Source organism: Trachymyrmex cornetzi, unplaced genomic scaffold (assembly GCF_001594075.2).
Source record: "Trachymyrmex cornetzi isolate Tcor2-1 unplaced genomic scaffold, Tcor1.1 scaffold23, whole genome shotgun sequence".
NCBI lineage: Eukaryota > Metazoa > Arthropoda > Insecta > Hymenoptera > Formicidae > Trachymyrmex > Trachymyrmex cornetzi.
Genome location: NW_017296956.1, coordinates 3,649,629 through 3,677,000, shown reverse-complemented (window position 1 = coordinate 3,677,000; position 27,372 = coordinate 3,649,629). Strand labels below are relative to the sequence as shown.

At 38.3% G+C, this 27,372-nt stretch overlaps 2 protein-coding genes across 2 annotated transcripts in view; one reads left to right on the top strand and one right to left on the bottom strand.

Annotated features, from left to right (window-relative positions):
* Positions 1–13,352, top strand: part of cher (filamin A protein cher) — a 51,653-nt gene extending 38,301 nt beyond the window's left edge. The window contains 7 exon segments of the mRNA XM_018506838.1: positions 4,685–4,825; positions 5,331–5,633; positions 6,316–7,374; positions 10,412–10,605; positions 11,333–11,774; positions 11,954–12,157; positions 12,745–13,352. Of these exon segments, the coding sequence (XP_018362340.1) occupies positions 4,685–4,825; positions 5,331–5,633; positions 6,316–7,374; positions 10,412–10,605; positions 11,333–11,774; positions 11,954–12,157; positions 12,745–12,929 (2,528 nt within the window). The 3' untranslated portion in view covers positions 12,930–13,352.
* Positions 13,353–24,119: 10,767 nt separating this feature from the next.
* The window catches only part of LOC108760629 (E3 ubiquitin-protein ligase RNF220), a 156,858-nt gene continuing 153,605 nt past the window's right edge, over positions 24,120–27,372 (bottom strand). The window contains exons 5-8 of the mRNA XM_018506686.1: positions 25,956–26,227; positions 25,276–25,543; positions 24,374–24,831; positions 24,120–24,134 (exon numbers count right to left, since the gene is read on the bottom strand). Coding sequence (XP_018362188.1) covers positions 24,120–24,134; positions 24,374–24,831; positions 25,276–25,543; positions 25,956–26,227 — 1,013 coding nt within the window. The remainder of the gene's footprint in view (positions 24,135–24,373; positions 24,832–25,275; positions 25,544–25,955; positions 26,228–27,372) is intronic.

The following is a 27,372-nucleotide window of genomic DNA, read 5'->3' as shown; positions in this document are numbered from 1 at the left end:
CGGTAGTTGTAATTATGGAATATAGATGGAGAGAGATAAAAGAAAAATTTACTTATCAATTTAATTTTCTTAAAAATCATAATATACACAATGCTTTTGGCATAAATCATTTTACACAACAATTTAATATTACATCAGCAATCTATAATAAAAAAAGAGAATGCCCTGTTATATACTGAGTCATAAGCTTTTTGACAATTATTTTTGTATGACAATCAGCTCCGGTTTTTCCTAAAAGCTAATGGTATTTAGTGAAATAAATGTTTCTTGGCTAAGTAAGGTGAGCGTCAAGGGAATTGAGAGATCAACGGTAAGCCCCTGTTACTGAGCAACGTTATAAGTGAAGCAGTCCTCTCTTCATGGACGTGGAGCTTACTTTAATAAATAGACCAACGATGACGAGTAATGTGATTCAATTATATGTAATGCTTCGCGATTGACCAACGCGTATTCAAATGACAGACACGACGGATTCGTATTCGCGCTTTATCCACCACCTTGCCAAAAATATGGCTGGACAGCCCGGCGCGTGGAAGGATGGTATGTATGTCGGATAAGCGCGACGCACTGTCCGCGATATTAATATTGGGTGATTAAGTGGCTCCGGATGCACGTACCCGTGGCTGGTCCAAAGCCGAGCCTCGAGATTCCGAGCGACCGAGGACGATGGCAGGTCCAGAAAAAGATCGATCCCTTCCACGTCCACTAATTTGCTTCTTCATCCCCTGGTCCGGGTTTCTCTCGGTATGCGAAGATCAACTGGAGCGATTTTCCGGTCGACGAACCTGCGCGATTTGATTCCGGACGGTGGTTTACATCTTGCCAAGAGATCATTATCTTGTTGCTGGAATCCCGCTGCAATCTTGTATGCAAATATGCTTCCGTCTTCAATTCACAAAATAATAATACTTTTATTTCATGATGTTAATATCTACGTCTAGGAATACAGAAACTAGGGACGGAAAGGGAAGTTGGATTAGGATGAAAGATCACTTTGAATCAGGTTGTTGATTTTCTGGCGGATTACGCTAATACCTTCGAGAACTTTTGACGCGCGCCAATGCATACACGAATAATATTGCACGGTGCGAGCAAGCGCATCGCACTTGTCCATAATTACTCAGGCCCGGCCGACACCCGTTCCTCTTCATCATAACGGCTATGGCGCGTGTTAAATGCGCGACTCGTGCGAATCGGTTCGCTTGCTTCACGACTTCCTTTAGGTAAATGAAACGATAATCACGGAAGCGTGGACAGGATATTACGCGTCAAAATTCCCGTCTTGTCTATCTTGAGAATTCCGGTATTCCTTCGACGTGATAATTTACGTAACTTCCTTTAAAGAAGGAATGAAAAAGAAAGGAATCGGAGATGTAAGATATTTAAAAAATATTTCAAAAAAATATTTCTCTGCGACTTTCATGTTCCGAGTTCGCTTAAAGTCGTATATTTATTCATTCCTGCGTATCTCAAACGTAATTTTTTAAATATACAATAAATTAACCCTTTATAGGCACACATATTTTGATTTACTTTGTAGCCTGGATCTTTTTCGACCAGCCCAAATTTTTTTACTATTTCCTAAGCTTTCAGAAAATCTAAAAAAAATCAGAATTACTATTCAACATTTCTACTATATTGCTAAATAGTTATTTAATTCAAATATTAAAATTTTTATTTAAGAAAAATTAAAACTTGTGCCAAGAAATTTCATAGTAAAATTTCATTTAAGTAAAAAAAGATCCAGTGTGGCTACGAAAAAGGTTAAAATTAAACAAAATAATTGGAGCGAAACATAAAGTGTAGCTATACATATATTAATTTTTTAAATAACGAATAAAAAAACTCTTCTCATTCTTATATAGCATTGGAAGATGTACTTGTCAAGTTTCTAGAAAAAATTGTTGATGTGAAGAAAAAAGAGATAGTGTTTCTAATTGAAAGAATACGAATAATAATGTTTCTTTTAAGTTATAATAACAATTTGTTTAATTGGAGCTCGTCACAAGAAGTATCACGTTCCAAAGACGACCTCGAGCCCTCTTCTTTAGCAATCAAAAGCAATATCCCGAGCGCCTGGCAATAACGTCATCGCATGCACGCCTAATGATGGTCGCGTCGTCGTGTTCCCAATTTACCCCGATCGAGCGGACCCGTCCAGCGTTGATCCCGTCACGTAACCAGCTAAGCAACCGATCCATCCTCAACTCGACGAATCACGGTTACTACACATACACACGCGTGCGCACACACGTATATATACACACACAACGAACGCGTGTAATATATGTATATAAAATATACTTTCATACACCGATATACCTGTGTCATAAATTTTCGCGCACCAGGTGCAGGCGCCGCGACGTCGACCATCCGCTTCCTCCCACCAGCCGCGGAATCCTCGGATTAGCGCGTGCGTAAACCTCCATAGGTTCACCCTGATCGTGTATGCGTGTATAGATATATATGCGTTGATCATATTCCTGCGTACGTGTGATCCTCATGTGCCACAGCCAATAGAGAGAGACAGGTCGCTTGTAAAGAAAGACGAAATGAGAGAGAGGGAGAGAGAGAGAGAGAGAGAGAGAGAGAGAGAGAGAGAGAGTTAGAATTGAAAAGGGAGAGAGGGAAAGAGGGACGAGGATGTTTGATGGACAAGGTAGACTGGCAATTGTGGTAAGCGACACGAAACTGGCCTCTGGTAGCTAACGCTGGAAAAAAAGATTACCCAGCCAGATCGACGGCCAGCTCTCATCGTCCTCGCCGCCGACCGACTTTGGTGCTCGTGCGACCGTCAGTCGTGCCGGAGATGCGCCCTCGTGAAGTCGACTGATAGGCGCCATCAGGCTGGAGACCTCGCGAACGAGATCGCTGGAGAACGCCGGAAGACATCCGTTCGGTCAGTCGGTCGGTGGGTCGATTAGTGGGTGGGTCGGTCAGTCGGTCGGTCTCCTCAAGTCGGTTGCCCCCCGCGGAACCCCTCGGGAATTCTTGATTTTTTTTTAGCGCAGACGTTTCGGTACCGGAGAAGATTTATCAACGCCGGTCTATTCGGGAGATCTCATCCTAGAGGTGTTACCGCACATGACGGCGCGTTCGTAACTGGATCCTTTCACTTAATCATCTTAACCGATATTTGGAAGTGCCGTAAGATTTTTTTTTACATTTGATCTTTTCTGTAAAATAAATATTTTAAAGTCTGTCTACAAGGTAAAATAAAAAAAGATAAAATCGGTTTTTAATGAAAATAAGCTATTCTAAGCAAAATTGATTTGCATACTACAAATCCAAGTGTATGATAAGTGCCTTCATATGTGTGTGATTTAATTTTCCGTATAAAAATGACATACTGTGCAACATACACAAAAAATGGATTTACACTTGTAAAGGTGTAGTATATATAGTGTTATTTTTATACAGAAAAAATTACACACATATATGAAGACACTGATTGTGCATTTGGATTGCAGTATACAAATCAATTTTTTATCGGAATTTATTTTAATAAAAACGTTTTTATTATTTTTTTTATTTTAGACTTGTAGACAGATTCTATCTTTATTTTACACAGAGAAAATCAAATGTAAAAGAAAATTTTTTGCAGTGTCTCGTTATATGTATAATCATAGAAATAAAATACGTTGTTACTCTTCTGACGACATAGATAAATTTTCTTAACGTAATTTTTCTTTCGTTTAAAAAAACGCGATTAATTTTTGCGACGATTTAGAATAACAAGATCGTGCAATCGCACGATCAAAATAACGATAGTTCGTCAAGTGCTTCAACGGAAATTCTCGTGATTCTGAAGTGTACTCGTTGGAGATATGTTTTGGGGAGATAAAGAATCGGAAATACCAGCCACGTGGCAGGAGGTATCGACCTTCTATAAAGCTTGGTTGAAGAGCGTATTCTTCAGCGAATTCAACCTCCCTGCGCGCGGACCGATCTGCTACGCTAAGAGCGTTCAAGAAAAGAAGGAAGTTCCGGGACCTGGGCTTGATTTCGCGCCACTCATCTTCCAGAGCATTTTCTACGTCGACACGAAAAAAGGTTTTGTCTTCAAGAGCTCTCTCAATTTGTCTTCAACTAATTTAGCACATAATATCTAAAATGACTTGTAATTCATCGTATTTCAGGAATCGTATTATCAGTAACAGAAAAATTATTTTACATTATCCATCACAAATTTGTGAATATTTAAAAATTAAATACTTAATAAATCTGCACGATGTGTGTGAGTTTCGTATGTAACACAACTTTTTCTGATACGCATATCTGATCGAAAAAAATATCGGCTTATCATTTCCTTCTTTTCTTTTTTTTTCAAAAATTTTGCAAATTTTCAAGATATATACTCAAATTAATAATCGTTTCTATACATTTTAAGATGCAATTACCAAATAAGTTTAACTTAATTATTAAAACCTGTTAGGACAAAAAATATATCTTTCTATTTTCGAAGAATATTATTTATGTGCAAATTACTATATATCTTCGAATATGAAACCGAGAGATGACAAACACAAACATTAAGTAGTTATTTTTGATATGAAATCTTGTTTGGGTGCGAAAGCTGCAATTTTGTACGTCAGTGCCAACCAATCGTGGCGCGCTCGAGGAAACTATGTCGCGCGGATGTCCTTGAGATGTGCCTGATGAACGCCACTCTGCTCGTTTTCAGCTGAAGTGAAGATGCCTAGCGGAAACGTGGACAAGCCAGTTATCGAGGACAATCATGATGGTACGGTATCTATCAAGTACGAGCCGAGGGAAGAGGGCCTTCATGAGATTTATGTGAAATTTAACGGTGAACACGTCCAGGGTAAGTTAATCCATTCATCTCGCAAATTAACGGCGATTACGCAATCGTGAAGTGCGATCGATCACAGGAGGTTCACGGAGCATTCCAAGAATAACGCTCTAATGTACGATGCGTGTGCGATCCATACGATCCTGAAACACAGAAGCTATATGAAATTTCATTCCCCGTGTAATGGATCTCACGAGCGCCAATTTATGCTAATAATAAATCTCCCCGTCTGACAAATTAATTTACTTCACGCGACCATCATTAAACATAGTATTTCCCAATTACCTTCTCTCAAATAAAAAAACATTTTTTATACATTATTTATTAGTAATATCTCATTAAATCGATATCTAGGTCAAAATTATAATTTCACGAGTAATTATATAAATATAAATTTGTTCCAGGTAATTTCTCTCTGCTTTTACTTTCTTTTTTAACAAAACTATACAAATTATTTATGTAAAACAAATGTTCTTCTATACATGTGTTTTATACTAATGTACGATTTTATTGCTAGGTTCTCCCTACAAATTCCATGTCGATTCTTTGGCGAGTGGATATGTAACAGCGTATGGACCAGGTTTGGTTTACGGTGTTTGCGGTGAACCTGGAAACTTCACCATCTCGACAAAAGGTGCCGGTGCGGGTGGTCTTTCATTAGCTGTCGAAGGGCCCAGTAAAGCTGAAATAAGCTGTCACGACAACAAGGATGGCACGGTATCGGTATCTTATCTACCTACCGCACCCGGAGAATACAAAATTACCGTTAAGTTTGGCGATAAGCATATCAGAGGCAGTCCTTTCGTCGCCAAAATTACGGGTAAGTAGATTACAGATTCGCACGAGACGAGATGAGACGAGATTTTTGCAATCTCGATCTCGATCTCGAAAAATCTTGGAACAAGCATCTTGATCTCGAATCTTGATGAGATCTCAATGAGATTAGCAAAAAATAGTTTGACAAATGCAAAAGAAATAGTTTTATTTGTGAGTATAAATGAATGTATTTATTAACATTTTTTACAAAAAAGTACTGTATATTACATAACTGGGTATTCCTATCTTAACACTACTCCGAAAATAATATGAAGAATAAGATTTCAATAAGCAATTTATATCAATGATTCTGAGATAGTCGCCACGGCCATGTTTAATCGTGACGTCATAAACGACACGTTTATTTTTGTTATTTGTGCTATTTGTAAATAAAGCCATTGTGAATAAAACGAAATGGTAAGATAGCTTTAAACACTTGTAAAAATAGACGAGATCTCGACGAGAATTTTAAACAATATCGATCTCGATGTTATAAGTGATCTCGGTCTCGAATCTCGTCTCGATTTCGAGATGAGATCGAGATTTTTCTTGTACGCACAAGGGTGTTCTAATTTTTATTTCTTATAAAACTGAACGATTTATTTCTGATAAAACTGAAGGACTAGGCTATTAAATAAGAAGTTATTATTACTATTCTAATAATATTTTGAATTTGCCGTTTTTAGGCGAGGGCCGTAAGAGGAACCAGATCTCTGTAGGTTCTTCAAGCGAGGTGCAGCTGCCGGGTAAGGTGTCCGATGCTGATATCAAATCTCTAAATGCGTCTATCACAGCACCCAGCGGTCTGGAGGAGCCGTGTTTCCTAAAGAAGATGCCGGGAAGCGGTAACATGTGTGTGTCGTTTACGCCACGTGAAGCAGGCGAGCACACCGTAAGCGTGAAGAGAATGGGCAAGCACATACCGAATTCCCCCTTCAAAATCGACGTAAAAGATCGCGAGGTCGGTGACGCGAAGAAAGTTAAAGTTTCCGGTCCCGGTCTGAAGGAGGGTAAGACCCATGTGGAGAATAAATTCTCGATTGATACGAGGAATGCTGGTTTCGGTGGTCTCTCCCTTTCGATGGAAGGCCCGAGCAAAGCCGAGATCCAATGCAAGGACAACGAGGACGGCACTCTTAACATCTCCTACAAGCCCACCGAGCCCGGTTATTACATCATGAATTTGAAGTTTGCGGACCACCACGTCGAGGGCTCGCCATTCACCGTCAAAGTTAGCGGAGAAGGTAGCAACCGACAGAGGGAGAAGATTCAAAGACAGCGAGAGGCTGTGCCAATTACCGAGGTCGGCAACCAGTGCAAATTGACCTTCAAGATGCCTGGTATCACGTCCTTTGATCTCGCCGCCACTGTCACGTCACCCGGTGGAGTCACCGAAGATGCCGAGATCAAGGAGGCCGAGGATGGCATCTACGCGGTAGCATTCGTGCCTAAGGAGTTGGGCGTGCACACGGTATCCGTGCGTTACAAGTCCATGCACATCCCTGGCTCGCCTTTCCAGTTCACTGTAGGTCCGCTTAGGGACGGTGGTGCGCACAGAGTTCACGCGGGTGGACCCGGTCTAGAAAGGGGAGAGCAAGGCGAACCATGCGAATTCAACATCTGGACCAGGGAAGCGGGCGCGGGTACTCTTGCCGTCTCCGTCGAGGGGCCTAGCAAGGCACAAATAGATTTCAAGGATCGCAAGGACGGCAGTTGTTACGTTAGCTACGTCGTTAGTGAACCCGGTAAGCTATCGGTGTGTTCTCTTTTTGCTTATACGCGGTGGCCATCGTCATTGGCGGATCCAGAAATTTGTCAAGGGAGTGATCATTGATTCGCTGCAAGCCAAAATTTTTTAAGATCAAATATGAAAATCCCATCAATATGGGAGATGCATATATCTACTGATATATAGGATGCAGTTTAACGCTGAATCCGAACGGCGCTGATGATCAAAGGTGTCTTAATCATCAAGTGGGGCTATTTTCGGCTCCTTAAAAATCGCGTATGGGATTGAACTCAGATCTACAGATCGCGAGTCAATCGCACCGAGCAACAGGCAACTCATAATACCTCAAATTATTACATTGAAAAAAATATTACTTAACCCGGCGTCATTGTGGTGTTAAAATGTTACAAGGACATTGAGGTGGATCATGATAACCCGAATATTTTTTTGGTCTATTCTCGCAATGTCAACAATAATTTTAGAAAGTCTTAGCTCCAGCTACAGGGCGGTTAGTTAAAATCTACGAAGTATGTAAGAAGATACAGATGTTTAACAATGTTTCGGGTCATTATGCCACAATGATGCCGAGTTAAAAATGTATAATTTATAAAACATTTTATTTAGAATTACATTAACACAAAAGAAGAATAATATAGTAGGATCTATGTTTTTTATATCTAGGAGTTTCTCAAATTAAAAAATATTTCTGGATCCAAAGAAGGCTATGGTCCTCATGCCTTTCCCCCGTGACCATTGCAAAATTCTATAAAAAGCAGGCAATATTTGTGTTTAAAGTCATTGCACGCATTATACGTTTTCAATCTAATTCGGAACTACAACATTTACGAATTACCAATCCATCATTTGAAATATCCATAAAATGTTACAATATAGTGGTAAAGATGGACTTTTGCCAATCCCATTCCTAACTAGTGTGAGTCTAGTTGAAGATAATTTGCGCCTTGAAAAGACGGTAATATCAATTCCTAAGTATTTATAAATTTATTCGCGAAATAAATTCTGTTAAACGACATTTACGCATACTTTGCATCATGATAGATTATTCGCCGCACGCGTATGCACCTAATCGATTGCGTACTGTCGGCCGAATGACTCACGAGCGTTCCAAAATTATCCGCACGAATTTTATGGATCGTCGACGATATCCACACGTACTAAATCACCCATGACGGGCGTTTGTCGGGTTTAATACGTGTAAATTTAATCACACGGTAATTAAATTATACTTAAATATTTCCTAAAATACAAAACGAAATGTTGCTCTACTTACGAAAATTCTATAAATTAAAAAAAAATAGAACGCTATCGATTTCCAAAATTTTTTGGGATTCAACGTCTTTTTTTAACGATCTTTTTTTTTAACAATTATTCTACGATTGTTTCTTCATTGCATAGTATTTTTAATCTTAAACACACACAACTAATAATATTTTTTAAATATAATTAGGTATATAAAATATTTTGTTAAAATATTTTTTTTATATCAAGGCCGTAAATGACTTAATAAAGTAAACAATGTACCTTTCGTCTTAAATATCTGCATTGTAGTCACTGATTTTTGCAAATTTTTAACAAATTTTAATTCATGTAAGTATAATTATTATTGTAACAGTTTTCTGTTAATATTGGGATACCATGTATTCACGCGCAATCGGGTTTACATGCGCACCATAGCTACGAACGTAGATCAACGTTGGTCATCCACAAAGTGTTAATGAATCCGGCTCGACTGCTCGTTGATCCGTCATCGTCCATAATGCCTCTCTACCCTTCTTTCCTGTTCTGTTGATCGTCCAGCTTTCTCTCTCTCTCTCTCCCTCCCTCTCTCTCTCTCTCTCTCTCCCCCCTCCCCCTCCCCCTCCCTCTCTTTCTCGATTCCCGAAATATCACCGTCTATATTTGTTAAGGTGAATCCATATTTTGGCCCCGCAGTTGGCTACTCGTGGCTGGACGCGGATTAGCACGCGATGGTTATATTTGGGCCCCGTGGGAGCGGACTTTGACGAGGTGGGGAGACCGACGGGGGCACGGGGGCGCGAGCAAAACAGAAACACGGGGGTGTGAGGAACGAGGGGGGAGAAAGCTCGCCGACGAATCGAGATCAGGATCGACCTGAGGAAAAGTAGTGGTACGCGACCAACCTTCGGTTACAGCTGCGATCGTTCGTCTCTTTTTCTCTTTTCCACTCTTTTACTTCCTCTTCACTCCTTTTCTTTTTTCTCTTGCGTTTTCCGTTCCCTCTCCTCGATCGAATCCTTCCAAACTACCCCTGATTTCCTCCTCGTTTGTCTCGCCCGCCAAGACTCCACGTGTTTCCTTCACGTTGGACTTTCATTTTCGACGAAATCCGTGACGTAGTCCGGGGTCGATGGCTACCTTCACAGCCACTACGCAGATCGTCCTGACCGGAAACGAGTCACAGGAGTCTCAGCAAGGCGATGGTTAGTTCGATCCTTGGGCGAATATTTTCCTGGACTTTTCCTTTTGATTTGTTGGATAGAAAACACAGTTCGCTTTGAACGTTCCGTAATTCATTTATCCATCGCGTTTCATTCGGAAATAATGAACATGTCTACTTTGTAGATATCCTCAATTTCCACGTAAACATTAATAATTGTGAAGTAACAGTCTACGATATATTTTAATTATTTTATTTTTCTTTACTATATTATATTATATAAAATATTTCAAAACAAAAAAAATTATTATTCCTTTAAAAGTTAACTTTTATTTAAATAATGCCCGTTTTTACCAATAAAGGTTAATTTTAATCTCGTTCTACTTGCTTTTCATCTTTTTTTAATTCTTAGAACTAGAAAAAAAAATGAAAATTTAATTGAACTGAAATTAAAATTTATATTGGTTGAAATGGGCATTAAATAAACAAAAAATACAAATTAGAATTGATTATGCGTTATATTATATTTTCTCGAAAAACGTTGGGAACTATATGCTTACTATTAAAAAAACCTTATGCTAGCAATTCTATATTAATTCACTAATTTATTAAAATGTGCGTTGCTTGTTTTCAGGCGAATATAGGGTGGGAATCAAATTCAACGATCAGCACATCCCTGACTCGCCGCACAAGGTTTACATCTCACCGGCGATGGGCGACGCACACAAACTCGAGGTTGCGCAGTTTCCCGAAAGCGGAGTGCAGCCCGACAAGCCATGCACCTTCCTGGTGCGCAAGAACGGCGCCAAGGGTGAACTGGACGGAAAGGTAAAATCACCCTTTCCTCGCTGGTAACAGGAGGACAGTCCTTCGAGGAGCTGTGACATTCGCGAGTTTAACTCACCGCGATACACCTCCTAATTGCGAAAGAGAGGAGGAACGCCGTAAATAACTCGCGCGCTTGTGAAACAGTCGCCACCACATCAAACCGCGTAGGTGGGATCGCGAACGTATTTTTACTGGTCGCCACATACACATAGCTGGATGAGTCACATGGAGGATTTCGACACAAAGTGGCAGTGTTTCCGTCATCCTCGTAAGGGTACTCCTCTTGGTGGTCGTTCTTTTGAAAGTCGTACTGTTTTATTTTCTTCAACTCGTCTTTTTGCGACTCAACGATCCACTAGAAAAATACTGAATCATATGATGTCATATAATAGTATCTATAACCTTTGAACATGAAGTACCATAAAATTTTTAGATTATGTAGGAAGAAACTAAATGCTTTGAAATATGCAATATCAAATAAAATATGAAATATACAATAGATTTTTAAGCTTTAAGCCATAAGGAATGGACGAATCACAATCAATTATTTTCCTCGCATTCGACTGTAGTTGGTGAATTTCTTACGGCTTGAGGCTTAAAACACCTATTGTAGATCCGGACTTAGATTACTTTAAAGTTTAGAACTTAGATGTAGTTTTTGTAGCTATAGTTAAGGGTTAAAAGTTGATCTTCTGTCAGTCGCATTAATTATCCGTTATCCTTCCAGCTCGTATCACCAGGCGGCACCCAGGACGACTGCTTCATCCAGAGTATTGATGCGGACACGTACTCGGTAAGATTCATGCCGACGGAGAACGGCATCCATCAAATCCACCTTAAGTTCAACGGAGTGCATATATCGGGTAGCCCGTATCGTGTCAAAGTTGGTAAAGTGGATGCTGACCCAGCGGCGTTGCACGCTTACGGCAATGGTCTAAAGGAGATCAAGACCGGTCAGAAAACCGATTTCATCATCGACACCTGCAATGCGGGCAGCGGAGCGCTGGGAGTTACCGTGGATGGACCCAGCAAGGTCGCTATGGACTGTACCGAGGTCGAGGAGGGTTACAAGGTCAGGTACACGCCTTTGGTACCAGGCGATTATTATATCAGCATCAAGTACAACGGCTATCACATCGTCGGTTCACCATACAAGGTTCCTTGCACAGGTGCGTATTCTTTATATACTTGCAATAATGTATGCATAATTTATAACTTATTCCAAGTTCTAACAGTACATTATTTATAAATTATTGCATTTTTTAAATAATAGAATAATTTATAAATTGTGCAACAAAAACTTAATAGAAAGAGCGGCATTGGAAAAAATAAATATTGTTTATTCCAGGCGCGGATTTGGCGGAGAGAGGGGCGCAAGAGACAAGCTCGATCGTTGTAGAGACCGTGCAAAAGATATCGAAAAGCAAGCAGACTGGACCGGTATTGCCATTGTTTAAGTCTGATGCGGGCAAGGTGACGAGTAAAGGCATGGGTCTCAAGAAAGCTTACTTAGGAAAACAAAATCAATTCACTGTGCATGCGGGAGACGCTGGTATGTAACCGCAATCTCGTTTGTTATTGATTTATATCCATTCTCAGTCCTATTGCTCGTGGTGACTTCTCTCATATGCCTGTGGTGCGCACGCTGGTTGTACACAGTCATATGGGACCTACAGTTTAACGTCGATTCCGAACGACGATTTACGAGCGTTCGAAAACATTTTTCGGTTCTATCTGGGATCGAACCCGGGATCTCTGGCATAGCAGTCTTGTACGCTGCCTGCTACGCCACGCTCGCACTCATCGATTCATATAAATATATAAAAATATATTTCTCATAATTAAGCATCGTTAACTTATTGATTACTTTTCACTCTAAATTCTTTAGAGTGAAATCTTACTTTAAAGAGTGAAAATTGAGCTAGTCTTGAAAAAGAATGGTTCAGTTTTCAATCTTCAAGAGTGAGATTTCATTCTTCAGAATGATATTTAGTCTAAAAGTTTTAGAGAGTGTATCGTTTATATATTTTGAGTAAATCCAGATGATAATTTAAACAATGTACAATTAGCGTGAGAGTTAATTAACTTTTCGAGTAATTACTTGAAAATTGAAATTGCTAATCAGTGTCGTAATTGTAGGTAATAATATTCTCTACGTGGGCGTGTACGGACCTAAAGGACCATGTGAGGAAGTCTTCGTAAAGCACACAGGCCGGAACAATTACAACGTGAGTTACCTGGTGCGCGAGCGGGGCGAATACATCGTGATCGTCAAGTGGGGCGACGATCACATCCCCGGTTCACCTTATAAGGTCGAGGTTTAAGCCGAAGACCAGAATCCAGACCACACACAACGCGTCTGCAACCGCAACGACGGTCAATAAAATAGAGTCATGCGTCATTTCGTTGTAAATTGCATGGGTCTTCGAGTTCATATTCATCTTCGCCGAGTACAGAAACGAATTAAGTGCCAATTTAGATTCTCGAACGTAAACTTGTAATTTAACATTAACTATTAGTGAAAGATACATCTAAAACGATCCGGCCTACGTCAAAATCGACGCACGTTATCTCGATTTCTAGAATAGCAGTCGTACACAGAAGACAATTATAACGTTCTGATGATAAAATTACGATGTGACTTCTCGCCAACATAATTCATTCGTTCATTCTTCCAAAGTCTCGAGGATAATTTTGACATATTAGAATTGATTTTTGCTGAATTCGAAAGAGAATAGAATCGCAATTAGAAGTTAAAACAACGGAGGAACATGTAGGTCAATTACTGTTGTTTGTTCAAAAACACCAATTGTGCCTTTGATTCGATATAATACATACAGAGATATATTATTCGACAGAATCACACACATGCAGTACCATATACAAAGACATACGCAAAGACGCTTCATGTCACACACAAGTCAAATCTTGATTATGTTATATATTATTGATTATTGAGGAAACAATTGGAATGGTCCCTCATCGATTTTAATGAGTTTTATTATATAACAACTAAAAATAAGACACATATATTTTTATATGTTCTTTTTGCATGTGTGTATGTGTGTGTGTGTGTGTATGTTTAAAAGTTAGAACAACCGTTCACGAGTCAACCTTAATTTATAATAATGGGAGAGAGGGAGGAATATATTAAAAAATGTATTTTTTTTTCGACAAATACATAATTGCGAAAGCGTAAAATATCGTAACAATTTTCTTCTAAAAGGTTTTTTTCATATATTATACAATTTTAATCGATATTTGATTAAAATATGATTTGATTGTCTTAATCCTGTAAATGTACAAGAAAGCATCCACAGATAAAAAGATACGTGTCTTATTTTTTACTGTTCTGCAATTCTTCAAAATCAAAATCAATGAAGGACAGTTTGGACCGTTTCTTTGTAAGTATAGATTAAATATACTGCAACTGATTATTATTATAATAATATAGAAGTTAAATAAATAATATATTTATTATATGGACTTTTTGTTTACCATCGTATCCTTTTGCGGAAGCATGTTTCTCGTCTACGAAATAATAAGCGTGCGATACGTGATATTTTTCTAATAAGTGAAGCATATTGAGAAAAAGAGTATCATATATTATAGTTCGAGGAGTATAGATAAAAAAAGAGTGCATTTTAGAGGAAGCAAAAATTTGGAAAATCCTTGTAACACAAATTAATTTTTGAAAGTTTATTTCAAAAAAGAGAATTCTGTTTCACTACATTTATAATTTTGCGAAGTAGTTAATAGAAAAAAATTAAAAAGCGTAATGCTAATTACATTAGTTCAACTTTGTGATATACGTCATTTAGTTTAATCCTTGAACACCACACTATTTTCGCCACCTGATTTTACCACACATGGGTTACGGTAATTCTGGAGTCTTTCTTTTGCTTTTATCCCGGGATCTAATGCATCAATGCAAAGAAAGTTTTTTCCCCCCATTGCTCCCACTCCACACTTCTAACCGTTCATAAACGCCGCTTTTTTTTCAAACGGACTGGGTTACCGTAACCCAGTGTGGTGTTCAAGGATTAATATTACTTCTAAAAGTTATGAAATACAAACAAAAAATAATTTTAATAACAAAGTAATTGAGAAAGGAATATGATAATATTTATTATTTAAGTTATTATTGTCAAAATTTTTCAATTTTGTATTTGGTACATTTTTATTCTATAAAAAATACATTTTATATAATTCCAAGTTTGATTTTTTATAAGAATTGTTTTATGAAATCAGCAGACTACTCTTATTATATTGTACAGTTCCTTTCATTAATATTGCATTACTCCAAGTCTTTCTCACGCATTGAAGCACTACTTTGCACTTTCTGTCTTTTGTCTTCGTTACTTATTGAATTGATTGCGTGTCAAGATAACAAGATGAAATGAATGTAACCAGATAAGAATAATTGCCAATTTAATTGTCGCGTTTTCAGCGAGTGATTTATATCGCACGTTTACAAAAAAACAAATAAAAGAAGCGACCTTTCCATTTGCACTATGACAGCGGATATGCAATATTCAGCGATTATTTTGAAAATTAATTGCCGAAGGTTTCACAGCAACTTTTATCGAATGCATTTGCATATAACAGGAAATGCACCGCAGGTAACTAGTCGTCTCGTCACACCTGTAGCTGAATAATGCTACAGCTGCATCATATTCGTAACAACATTAATTTATCATTTACCTGCGATGTTTCTATCGGTAAGTAATTGCGTACACTTTCTTATCTATCTTTGAAAAGTTTCCTCGAGTCTGGCGTGTAATCTTGATAAAGTTTGTTCAAACCTCGATCTAAATATAATTAAACTGCTATTATCGTTGCATAAGAACGATATTAAATAGTGCAATTATACCTTTCGAAGTAAATGCGAAATTTTGACGTAATCATATGTAACAAATTATTATGCAAATCATGAAATTTTTTCATTTATCTATAAGTGTAGAGCAAAAACAGTTTTTCTAATATTTAGCGATTTAGATATTTGATATGTAATTTATATCTTTTTGCAATATTTATTTATTTCTATTCATTTTATTATTAAACAGATATTTTACATGAATATACATATATAAAGATTCAAAATTTGTTATAATACATTAATAATTGTTCATTAAACACATCTGCGTATTCTTTCATCTATAAAAACATTTAATTTTAAATAGGCATATTTTTTTCTTTCCTAACATAATTCTGGCATAAAATTTTTTTAAATCTTTAAATTATTGTCGTAGTTTTGAAATTAATAGCAAAATTTTATTATAAAAATTATAAATAACATTTATAAAAATAATAATCAATATCAAAGATATTGATTTTTTAAGATTTGAGAAGATTGAGACTAGATTAAAACATAAACAATTTAATCTTCAACATTAGACCTCTTCTTTTACTATTAGCTATGTAATATTAATATTAATTAGTATATTTTTTTTATCTGTTACTCATGTGTATCTGTAAACTCAGGCAGCTGTCGTCTCACCACTCTGTCCTTTATCGCCTCCAATTAATCTTACACAAGCAGAAATCGAATTTGGTAAACCTTCGCGACTCGTGTGTGAAAATATTCGGTCCGCTGCACATTTCTGGCTCTCAATTTGTGTGCGCGTGTTCTTACTCTCTCGGGAGAGAGAAAATCTTAGACAGAGATGGAGAGCGGCTCAAAAAAAGCAGGGCGATTGGAAGGGAGATCGGAGGGGGTGAAAGGTATGAGAGCGACGAGAAGGAACGACGCGTGGAAGACGTTGCGAGGATTGCGCGCACCTGGATCTCTCTCACCCAGCTTTCGCGGCGACGCCCGCGAAGGTGCCGCAGGACAAGGGATCCGAGCGGCGGGAACGGAAGGACCTCTCAGACGCGGTCTGTCCCCCCTTTGGTGAAAGGGGGCGGCAACGCGCGATGCGAATCGAGTCCGCAGGCGTCGGGAACGTGCGGCCGACTTGCGCCGTGTGCGAGCGCCCGTCCGTCATCCCTTCCGCTCGCGGGGTTCGTCGAGCGAGAAACACGCCCCGCCGCGACGGCGTACAGCCTCCTCCGGGGCCGACGAAATCGCGGATCGTCCCAGATGCTCGCGAGCCTCCCGAGCGATTGCCACGTGTGGTCGCGTGGCCTTCGAGTCCCTCGCTGCGCTGGTGTGTTTTCTCCGTTAGAGATCTTCAAGTAGAAACAGATTGGACACCATACGTTTGCTCTATTATATTTTTCAGGACCTGCTTAAGATAGGATGAGATAGATTATGCATAAAACTGGGAGCACATACTTTTGCATAACGCATAATGCGTAAAACGTAAGAAAATGAACTAACTAAAATTCTTCGTTTCTTTCTTTTCCATAAAATAAAGAACTCTGATCGGTTGAGTTTTTCATGTCCTATGGGTTATGCAAAAGGGTGTGCTCCTCGTTTAAGTTTGAATAAGATACCCACGCATCTTGTTCTATCTCATTCTATCTTAAGTCGTGAAAATGTGGTGGACTAATCAAAAGTTGTGTAAACATTGAAATTTACAGTCCGCCACAAACTAATTAGAAGTTGTCCAATTTCTTACTTGAGGAACTATAGTCTCTTATTGAGATTATACTACTAACTACTATGTCTACGTTACAATTGTGATTACAATTCGACGATCGGTTCAAATTGCGCCACCCGCTTTTCAGATTATAAATTGCAAAAAACCGATTATCGAGGATTAAATTGTTTATGTTAATCTTGTTCAAATATTTAAAAATATTATTAAGAAATTAATGTTTCATATTGATGGTTATTTTTGTAAATGTTAGTTATAATTTTTATAACCACATTTTGCCATTAATTTCAAAGTTACAGATTCAAAGCTTTTAAAATGTAAAAATTACGGTTCACTTGATGCTTTGAAGCATTCTTTTAATTAGTTAACTAGTAAAATTCTTTTTTCTGATCAATTAAATGCGTCGAAATATTTGTAGCATCAGTAGGCTGCATTCGAAGTCTGATGACACGTCGGGCAAATTGCCCAACTGTATCGTAAAAAATTCAATTATGTAATTGTGAATTTTTGCTATCAAACTGCGATTATATTAAGAGATAGACTTTTAAAATTATAATAAAATGTGTACGGGTAAATATACCTTTAAAATTACATTAAAAAGCAGTAAGCAAATAATGCCGTGTAGATTTGTTTGTCAGTCGACAAAACCCTGCTATGCGAATATGAATCATTTCAAAGACTTAACTTTAAAAAAAATAAAGCCACAAGATTTGAAATTCTCTCTTTTATCTTTTAATTCATTCAAGAATTAGTCTCTATAAATGTTAATTATTGAGGGGTGCGATGATAGAAGACTATCAAAGTATCATTTAAGAAAGTCGAAAAAGATTAAGATTTGAAATAAGCCTGCAGATTTTATTTCTGCTTGACGTTGACATCGACTCTTGCATCTTTTAAAAAATGAAAAACTCGCTACTACACTTACAAAATATGCATATAAAGATACAATAAATTAATAAATTCATAGGCACATCAAGGAACATAATACTCTATAACGGATATCGTTGAAAAATCTAAAAGATCGACCTTTCAACATTCCCCGTGCAATTTTCTAAACATCTTTTGGAGCTTTATCTGCATTTTGCATGCGTCTCTTAGCCGTTGTTATTAAGATCGCCTACGTTTATCCTCGCGTTCTCCCATGGGTCTGTATCTATGATATTACCCTCTTCCGTCCACAACAAAGTATCACCGACAGTTCGACGGTAATGCCGAGCGTTTCCATTTTCTATGCAGCAGGATGGAATAGAGTTCAATGACTCGGAAAGGGTGAGGAAGAGAGACAGGAAAGGGGAGGGAGGCAGAGGCGTCTTTCGCGGCGTTCCGCGGGATTGACTGCGGGCAGACGAGCTCTCGGGGCAAGCTTCTCGTGCGTGAACTCGCGCGTAAGTAGGAAAATGCGTCGCGGACGCGATGGAAAGCACGATGGAGATAGAGGCGGAGCTTTCACCGCCTCCACCTACGAGCCCACCTTTCGCGGGAGGTATGTCGCCCGGCTGGGTTTCCCGGACCTTTTCCACAACCTCCTGCTGCTCCTCTCTCTCTCTCTCTCTTTGCCTTTTTTTTTCATTCCCACCACCATGGTCCACCTCCACCTCGGAGAACGGCCCCGACATTTTCCTTCATCGACTGCCTCTTACCGGTGATGGTGAATCCGTACCAGCTAGCCGGGTTTCTGCAGTCTACCTTCTTTAGAACGTGCTTATAGATATATGGAGGTATAAGCTGGGAGTGGCTGGTAAAAGTTAAATAGAAAATGTAGTCGTTAAATTGAAATAGTAAATTAAACGAATATGACGTACGATTAGATTAATTTTGAAATAATACTGAAATTGGAGCAAGAATTGGAATAAGGTTGGAGAACGTTAAGATCGTACTTTGGAACAATGATAAAAACGCAACGAATCTAGCAGGATTATTAGTATGTAACAAATAATGTAGAGATCATTCACGCGTGGTTCAACTTGCGAAACATGCAATCGTTGTTGTTCGTGCAATAAATTAAAAACTAAAGGGCTCTCACGATAATAGGTTGTTACTCTGAAAAAAAAATTTGTCACAGCAGCTGGAAGATTATATCATTCTATCATACAAAAATTGTTTAATCTAATTTTATCTAATATTGTTGAAAGATTGATGGGAAAATTTTTTATATTTTGACGAAATAAGTGATGAACTTCTAATGGCTGTAACGTCCATCGCGATCATCGATTGAGTTCTAAAGTCGAGTCTGTAAATAATACAATGTAACTCCTTCGTCCACTTTCTCCTTCGATTACAACACTGCCATTTATTTAATATGTAACCATCTCGTACGAAGTAAGTGAGGACTCCATATAGGCACTCTTTTTGCTGCGTAAGAGTTCGTATACCGAGCCACCATCTTGCCATGCGACCCCGTTCCGCTCTTGCACCTCAAAGTGCATCCCGCCTGCGCCCAGCAAACTGCAGACTCTTTCCCTCCCTCTCTGTGAATCCGCCCGTGCGGATCCATACGAAGCGCGACGCCGAGCTCCACCTTCGTCGCCACTTTCACCGCCGCCGCCTCCTCTACTTCCGTCTTCGCCACCTCTACTTCCGTCTCCGCTACCCGCCCCCGTCCTCGTCTATTACACGGTTCGTAAACCCGGCGCGCCATTTTGCGTGACCCTTTTTCCTCGAGGACCGCCACCACGGTGACCTCTTTGCTCTCTCCTCGTGATCCCGCCGATTCCCCTTCCGCTGCGGCTTTAATCAAAGCTCTTTCGAAGCGAGTACGTAGCACGGAGATAAGAAACGGAAATTAAACGTTAGACATTTACAAAACTCGCACACAGTAGTGTATTTTTACCTGCCATTCGCTCTCTCTTTCTTTCTCTTCCTCTTTCTTGCGGACGCGACTTCGTGACGCAACTAAATTTTATTTGAATTCGCTTCAAGGAGATTAAATTTAGTAAATTATTTCGTTTCTCGTGTTAATTTTTTAATTTATCGTAATTCACAACTATAATTCTTACTTGAAAGATTTGCGAGAAAGCCGCTGTTAGGCGAGCAACAATCTTTAAAAAATGATTGATATTATAATGTCTTAAAAGAAAATTTTATTGTAAATTCGCACGATATATAATTTTGTATTAACTTCACACACTTGTATTACTTTTTGTATCTTTAGCGATTTTATAACTTATTTAAATCATTTATTTAATTATTTTGAAGTATCCATAATTTTTCTCTAGTACTAACATTTGCAATTTTGTATCTGAGGAAAAAATGTAGAAAAGAATATTTCCACGAAAAAAAATCTTTTAATATTTTCGACTTTTTTAAATGTATGGAAATATTCAATGAAATAAAAATGGAAAGTATTAAATTGTTTGAATGCCGAATGTCGAATAGCAATCAATAGTAGAAACAATAGTAAATATTTTGTACGTACCTGTCGTATCTTCTTCTTCCTACAAAAATATCTGTATCGTCGATTTGTGGCTGGGGAGAAAAAAAAAACTCGTGAAACGCAGCACACACAATTGTACATTCCATGATCGTTTTATTTCGATTACAGAACAGCGATCGGGGGGACTTATTTTTCTTCTTGATCCGTTTAGTGTATTTACATTATTAGCTCGCTGGTGCATTGCGAGAGATTGGTTTGGCGATGATCTAAAAGTTCTGGTAATTATATGATCGACGAGCGTCGAAAGCCGATCAATAGAAAACGCGTACTGTTCAAAGAACTTAATTATTACATGGTCGTAAATTCCGTACAAATTTGTGTCAGAAAGAAACAAAGTTACATTAGCCAATCGGCTTTCTCCCACGTCATCTTCCTTCGCATAATCTTAAGATTCCTTAATCCTCGTTTGTGAAACGAAGATAATGATGTAGAGCATATGACGCGACTTTCGTCGACGCGGATTAGTGTCGTCTGCATCTCGTAATTTTGTCATGTGTTTAACAGACGATTCACTGTAATACATTTAATCCAGAGTGTTTACACGGAAAGAATGATTTTGTTCAAGTATCAAAAAATTTAGCTAGATACAGATCTAAAAATAATTTTGTTAGAACATCTAAATTTTCAAATAGAACACTCAAACTGATTGCTAGAATGTCAAAATTTTTTTGCAATTTTGTCAATCAGTTTAAGTGTTATACCTAAAAATTTTGATGGTCTAACAAAATTATTTTCAGATTTGTATCTAACTAAATTTTTGGATACTTCAGTAAAATATTTCCATGTATAATATATAATGATTGCTCGATAAAAATAATAAGAATTATTTTTGTGTGTCTGCACAAATATTTCAACTTTGAAAATTGCAACAATATCAAATTAAATATTTAAAAAATGAGATTAAAAAATTCATTGTCAAACCGGAAAAATCATTGAGAACGGATTGATACTTGCATAATTAGAAATAACTAGTTTATAATTACAATTTCAATATATAACAAATGAAAGTAGAACAGTACGGCAAGGTTCGCGGAAAAATTGACAGTTTTCGGAAGGGACGGCGAGTTCGTAAGTATAAGTGAATATATCGATTGCGATCGTTGCAGACGCGCAAAACTGCATCGGGTGATCTTGGAGCGACGCTCGGTTGATGATCGTTAAGAACTAACGGAGTTAATTTACTAGCTCTAAGATGCATAAACGTACATGTTAAAATCCTAGAGAGTTAATTTACGTAACGCAGAAAAATATACAAGTATTTACAAGAGCGGAACGCTCGCTGATAACGCTGCCCGGCTGATCCCGAATCCCTGGAGTGGAGAACGTAGATCCTTAGGGACGTTCAGCCAGATTGTTCACATGTAGATGCGTCGCAGATCGGATGGTGACGTTATCATGTTGCATTGCGGACAAAGTTTCTTCGCGCCCTGTAACAGCGATAAGAAAGCCCTCGTTTCTCAACAATTGTCGGAACCAAAGTTGTCACTTGACAGAATTCGCCGCAAACTTGCAGAAGAATCAGAGCATAGAAAATTGATAATAAACTTGAATAAAAATGGATTTCAGCATGTTAACACAAATTTCATTAAATATATTTATCGACGATTAAATTAATGCTGTAGTTTCACGAAAGAAAATTAAATTCAGAGGTCGATCTGGCAATTATGCATGGAAAGAACGATTTTACTGAAGTACCTAAAAATTATAGGTAGATACAGATCTGAAAATATAATTTTGTTGGACCATCAAAATAATTATGTAGGAAATTCAACCATGACAAGCAATGCTGCAAAAAGTTTTGATATTCCATAATAGCAACCAGCTTGAGCGTTCTACATAATTATTTTGATATCAAACAAAATTATTTTCAGATCTATATTTAGCTAAATTTAAAAAATCGTTCTTTTCGTGTGATTACTTGGATATTGATGTATATAGAAACGTTTACAGAAATTTCAACAGCTATTTTTATTTTGTAAGTTGCGTGGTACGTCTAGAGTTATAAGTTTAAAAAATTTAATTTAATTATTTAAAACGTCTGAAAAATAACCAAGTTCAGAAGCATATAAACAACTAATACTCACCAGCGTATGCAACCAGCATTGTTCGCAGTGTACGTGCCAGCAACAAACCGAAGTGACCGGCTTTTTGTATTGTTCCTGAAATGGAGATTTTTCACACATTCGATAAATAAAATAATTAGCAAATTCACTTGCACCAATACTCTCCATTTCTCATATGCGTGTCAATATAAAAGATATAACCTGTGTATAAGGGTTTATTACATCGCTAATTTACTTAATTGGCAAATGTATGACGATAATTGTTTTTGAAGTTTACGAGATGAATCGCGTCTCGAAGTCGAAAAGGGAATATCTTAATTTCTCATTAGATTAATGCAAATCAGTGGAGAAGGGGGAAAGGATATTCCATATCCAGTCCAATTTCTCGTGAGCGACAAAGACGAGATGCGGTGCAACCGATAACGCAAGAAAGATTTAACGATCGCGAGATCACGAGCTGAATTGGCATTCTCTCCCGGCGGTTTTTCACGAAATGAATTAAAGCGATCGTTATTCGCGACCGTTATGTAAGCGGCATTCCTCCTGGATCGACAAATACGCCCGCTGTTTATCCTGGTTGATAACAACCGCAGGTCGATATGCCTTTAGCGTTTTACTGCCACCACGTTACGAGCGAGATCGTCGTCTTATCTCGCGTGGCGAGTTATTTCGCGTGATCGCGAACCTGTTACAGCGAGTTGGTGGACAGGTAATACCGCATCGACGATGGAAACACTGAACGGTAATATTACACGTAATGCTCCTTAGCTACTTCGTTAATTCTTATATGAGCGGCGTATTAGAGAAATAATTTATTTGATGATCTAAATATTTCAAGCTGTCGCTAATGGAAAAAAACGCTGTCGAATTTTATGCACGGCTTTTATATGTCGTTGCAATTATTTACGAGTTACGAAATGCGCATTTTCAGATCACGGATGAAACAGGATGAAATAATATGTATAATGCAATATTACAAGGAATAATATAAAATACGTAATAATATAAAATACGATAAAGCGTGCCGTTTTTCCGGCTTATTTTTGCATGTCCAATTTGATTTTTCACAATATTAAAACCAGCAAGTTATCTATAACGATGAACTAATTACAGTGACTCAATTACAATCATTTGCCATATTAGCGTTCGAAAGTTAATCGGTTCAGTTTTTACGTTCAATAATCGTTTTCAGAGAGCGAAACCTAATTTTTATTATTACGATTGTTTCATTCATTTTGCGAAGCGTATTATTCAAACGATAAATTGTTCTGCAAAATTTCAGCAAAATTTCAATTCCAAGCAGTATTATTTAGTTTAATTTTGTTTTCTTGTCTTAAAAATATAGATACATATTGATTGTTTCGTACCACATACACACACACACATTAACGTAACAATAAATATTATTTTAAAAAACACGTTTACTTTTGTACAAATTACCTCAAAACTTAATCTTTTCATGTGAAACGTCAGACATTAAGGAACATAACGCTAAGAAAATATATGCATTTTTATTAATAAAATAGTTATAAATAGTGGAAAAAGCATAGAAAAAGTATTAGAAAAAAAAAGTTGAGTGTGTCATATCAAAAAGACAGTTAAGAGTTAAGAATATTAAATCCTTTGTAACAAATTTTCAGTTTACAACAAAATGCCTAAGTATTACTTAAATCAGAGACGCGATATAGAAATTTCGTTTTATTCATAATCGTTGAGATGAATGAACTCACCATGCAAATGAGACACTTAAAGGGTTGTCCGCGCATCTCAGCTTCGAGCTCGCGGATGCGGCCGCGAAGGGCCTCAAGAACGGGCGTATCGCCGTCTCTCCTAGGTGACCCGGAGGCACCTTCGTCGGGGTCGTTTTGTTGGGCGACAGGCGTTGCGGCGCCCGGCTCCGGCTTCACCTCGACCAGACCCTGCGCCGTCAGTCCGGAGTCAGGAGTCAGCTGCTGCGGCGTGTGCGGCGCGTTCGGCGAAATAACGGCTTCGCGAAGCGCGTCCCGTTCTTTCTGTTCTCGCGGCGTGCCATCGACTCGCGGCGCGACCACATCCGCTTCGGAATACTGAGCTGGACCGAACTCAGCGGCGTCGTCGCCATCGACCACCAGATCGACGTCTTCGTCCTCCTGATTACCTCCACCCCTAGCACCACTACGATTGCTCGAGGAAGTGGCGAGGCCTGCGGCTGCGAAGTAAAGGAATAGCGATCTCTAAAGTCCGTGTCACTCTTATACGTATTCGATAGTACTGAGGTTGCAAACTATTTGGTGCGTGTAACGCCAGAATAATATTTGTCTAAAAACAATTATTTAAAATAACAATTTGCAATTAATACAAAGTATACCATATTTTTTCTATAGAAATTTAAATCTTGTTAATATCGCTCCGTATTAATCTTAAATACGAAACGCTTTTTTATGCAAAAGGCAAATAACACGATTATACAATTTCCTGTTATACGATTAACGTATATTTATTTCATTTTTGCTTTTGCAAAAAATATTTAATTCGATTCAGCGTTTTTAGGTAAGTATAAAATCATGCATTATGTGCTTCGCAAATTTAATATAAATATTCTGTATATATCACAGTAAATATATGTATAATTTAACTCTGCAAATGGACTTACCAGAAAACCCACCAACGAGCATGGAAGTGGCACGCACTCTTGTCTGCCCGGCCCACTCGTACTCCTCGTATTCGGGGTCGCCCTCGACGTCAACCTCTTCCTCGTCGACATTCGCGTTCTGCCCGGCTGGATTTCCATTGTTCTGCTTATTCAGGCATCGGTCGACGTGTTGATTTAATTCCTCCGGAGTGCCCGACAATCTCTCGCTGCAAACCGGACAAGACGCCTCGTCCGCTTTTCGCTTTCGATTCTTAACGCGTATTCTGGCCTGCATATAAAAAATAGCAATTTGCACATCGTTATTATAATTAGTAGTTACCACGTTTCTCATATCTTGTCGGAATCTCTCAATTTGCTTCTTTGAGAAATTATATTATTAATTTTATTCGAGAAGACGTCGCATGATTAATGAAAGATTAAAGTCTGATCTACAACATGCTGTTTGCTTTCTGTTTCTTATTTTTTACCTCTTGCCTTTTTCCTTCCTTGCGATTTTATCGACAATCGTGTTTCTTGTCATGTGTTTCTTGTCTCTTCGGAAGCTTATCAACTTTTATCTCAAGCGACAGAAAATGAAGAAACAAAATAAGAAGCAAAAAGGCAAGAAGAAAAAGCAAGAAACGAGAAGCGAAGAGCACATTGCAGATCAGGTTTAAAAGAGGAAATAAAGAATGCATTACTTGTCTGTTGGCCTTGATCCTTTTGTATGTTTCCCATCTACCCTGAGGGGTGCCATCCGCCGCCGATGGGGCATGGAGCATCGTGCCATGGGAATGATCTTGGGGATGCGTTGGTGGTAAGGTCGACCTCGAGGGTCGAGGTCTTGAAGATGCCGAGGAGACCTTGTACAATCGATCGAGCTCTTGAGCAAAATGTTGCTCTAGTTCTTGAGGTCTCACTGTCACTCCGCATACAGGGCAGCAGGAGGGATCCGAAGGGAATTTCTTCTTGCCTGAAATAAAAATGATTCACATTACGATTAGAATAGCTTTGGTATCAAGACGATATTATTTTACGGATTTCATCAAACAGATTGTCAATTGTTTTTATCTAAAGTTCGTTGACTTTACTAATAATTCGTAAAATATGAGATGTGTGAGATGATCTTTTTAAGTCTCTTAATCAGTTTTCTGTTATAATTGCCTTTTCTGTTTATATAATTCAATAGCAAGCAATAAGTATTATCGCGTTATATTTCGTAGACAAACAAAGGCCTTGAAATTGAAAACAATAAGTGAAAAAACAAACATATAAGAGTCAGGCATGGAACTTTCGTGTGCACAAAATTTAATTATTAAAACACTGATTTTACTGAAACCATGTAAATATACATTATATCTTTTAGCTATTTTTTTAGCCATTTTCAAATACAATTTTACAAAAAGTTAAATAATCTTACGAATTAGGTTGTCTCCTCAATTATTGCCTCCTTTAATATCCAACAGTGTAGAAGAGGCTACAAATTACTTGAGGCAATTCTTACACATTTTTCTCATTCAATTTTCAAACAGAAGTAAGTGTCATTACATAGTAATGTAGTATATACCATATTTATGCGTTAATGAAAAGTATTATCCGTGAAATAATTTTCAGCAAAAAGAAAAACAGAATGAAAAGAAAGTAATTCCCTCTTATTTGACAATTAAATGCATTTAAAGGATGCCTTTGATGTCCTCGGAAGTGAGGATTTAGCCAGCGCGCGCGCTCGAGGAATGGGATCACCGGGGGCTCGCACCGCCTCTTGAAAGACGTCGGCTAACGCGATTTAAAAAGTATTCAACTTGCGTCGTAATTACTTTTCGCGACGTCGAGTCGTCCTCGCCGTCGAGGCGCGCGCGTCGCATTAAGTTCAGAGCCGCGAAACGAAAACCGCACCGTCGTAGGTCAACGCGGTCCGGCTCGTTTACTCGCAATTTATTGCCCCGTAAAACGGCGAATAAAAGGGAAAAAAAAGACGAGGAGACGAAAGGCGGAAAGAGGCAGTCGTGGTGAAGGGGAGGAGGAGGAGGGGAAGGAGGTGGGCGAAGGAAAAAGCGCGGTATGGTACGGACGGCCGCGTGCCCGCGGTATCCAGCGGGATACTTCTGTAGTTCTGTC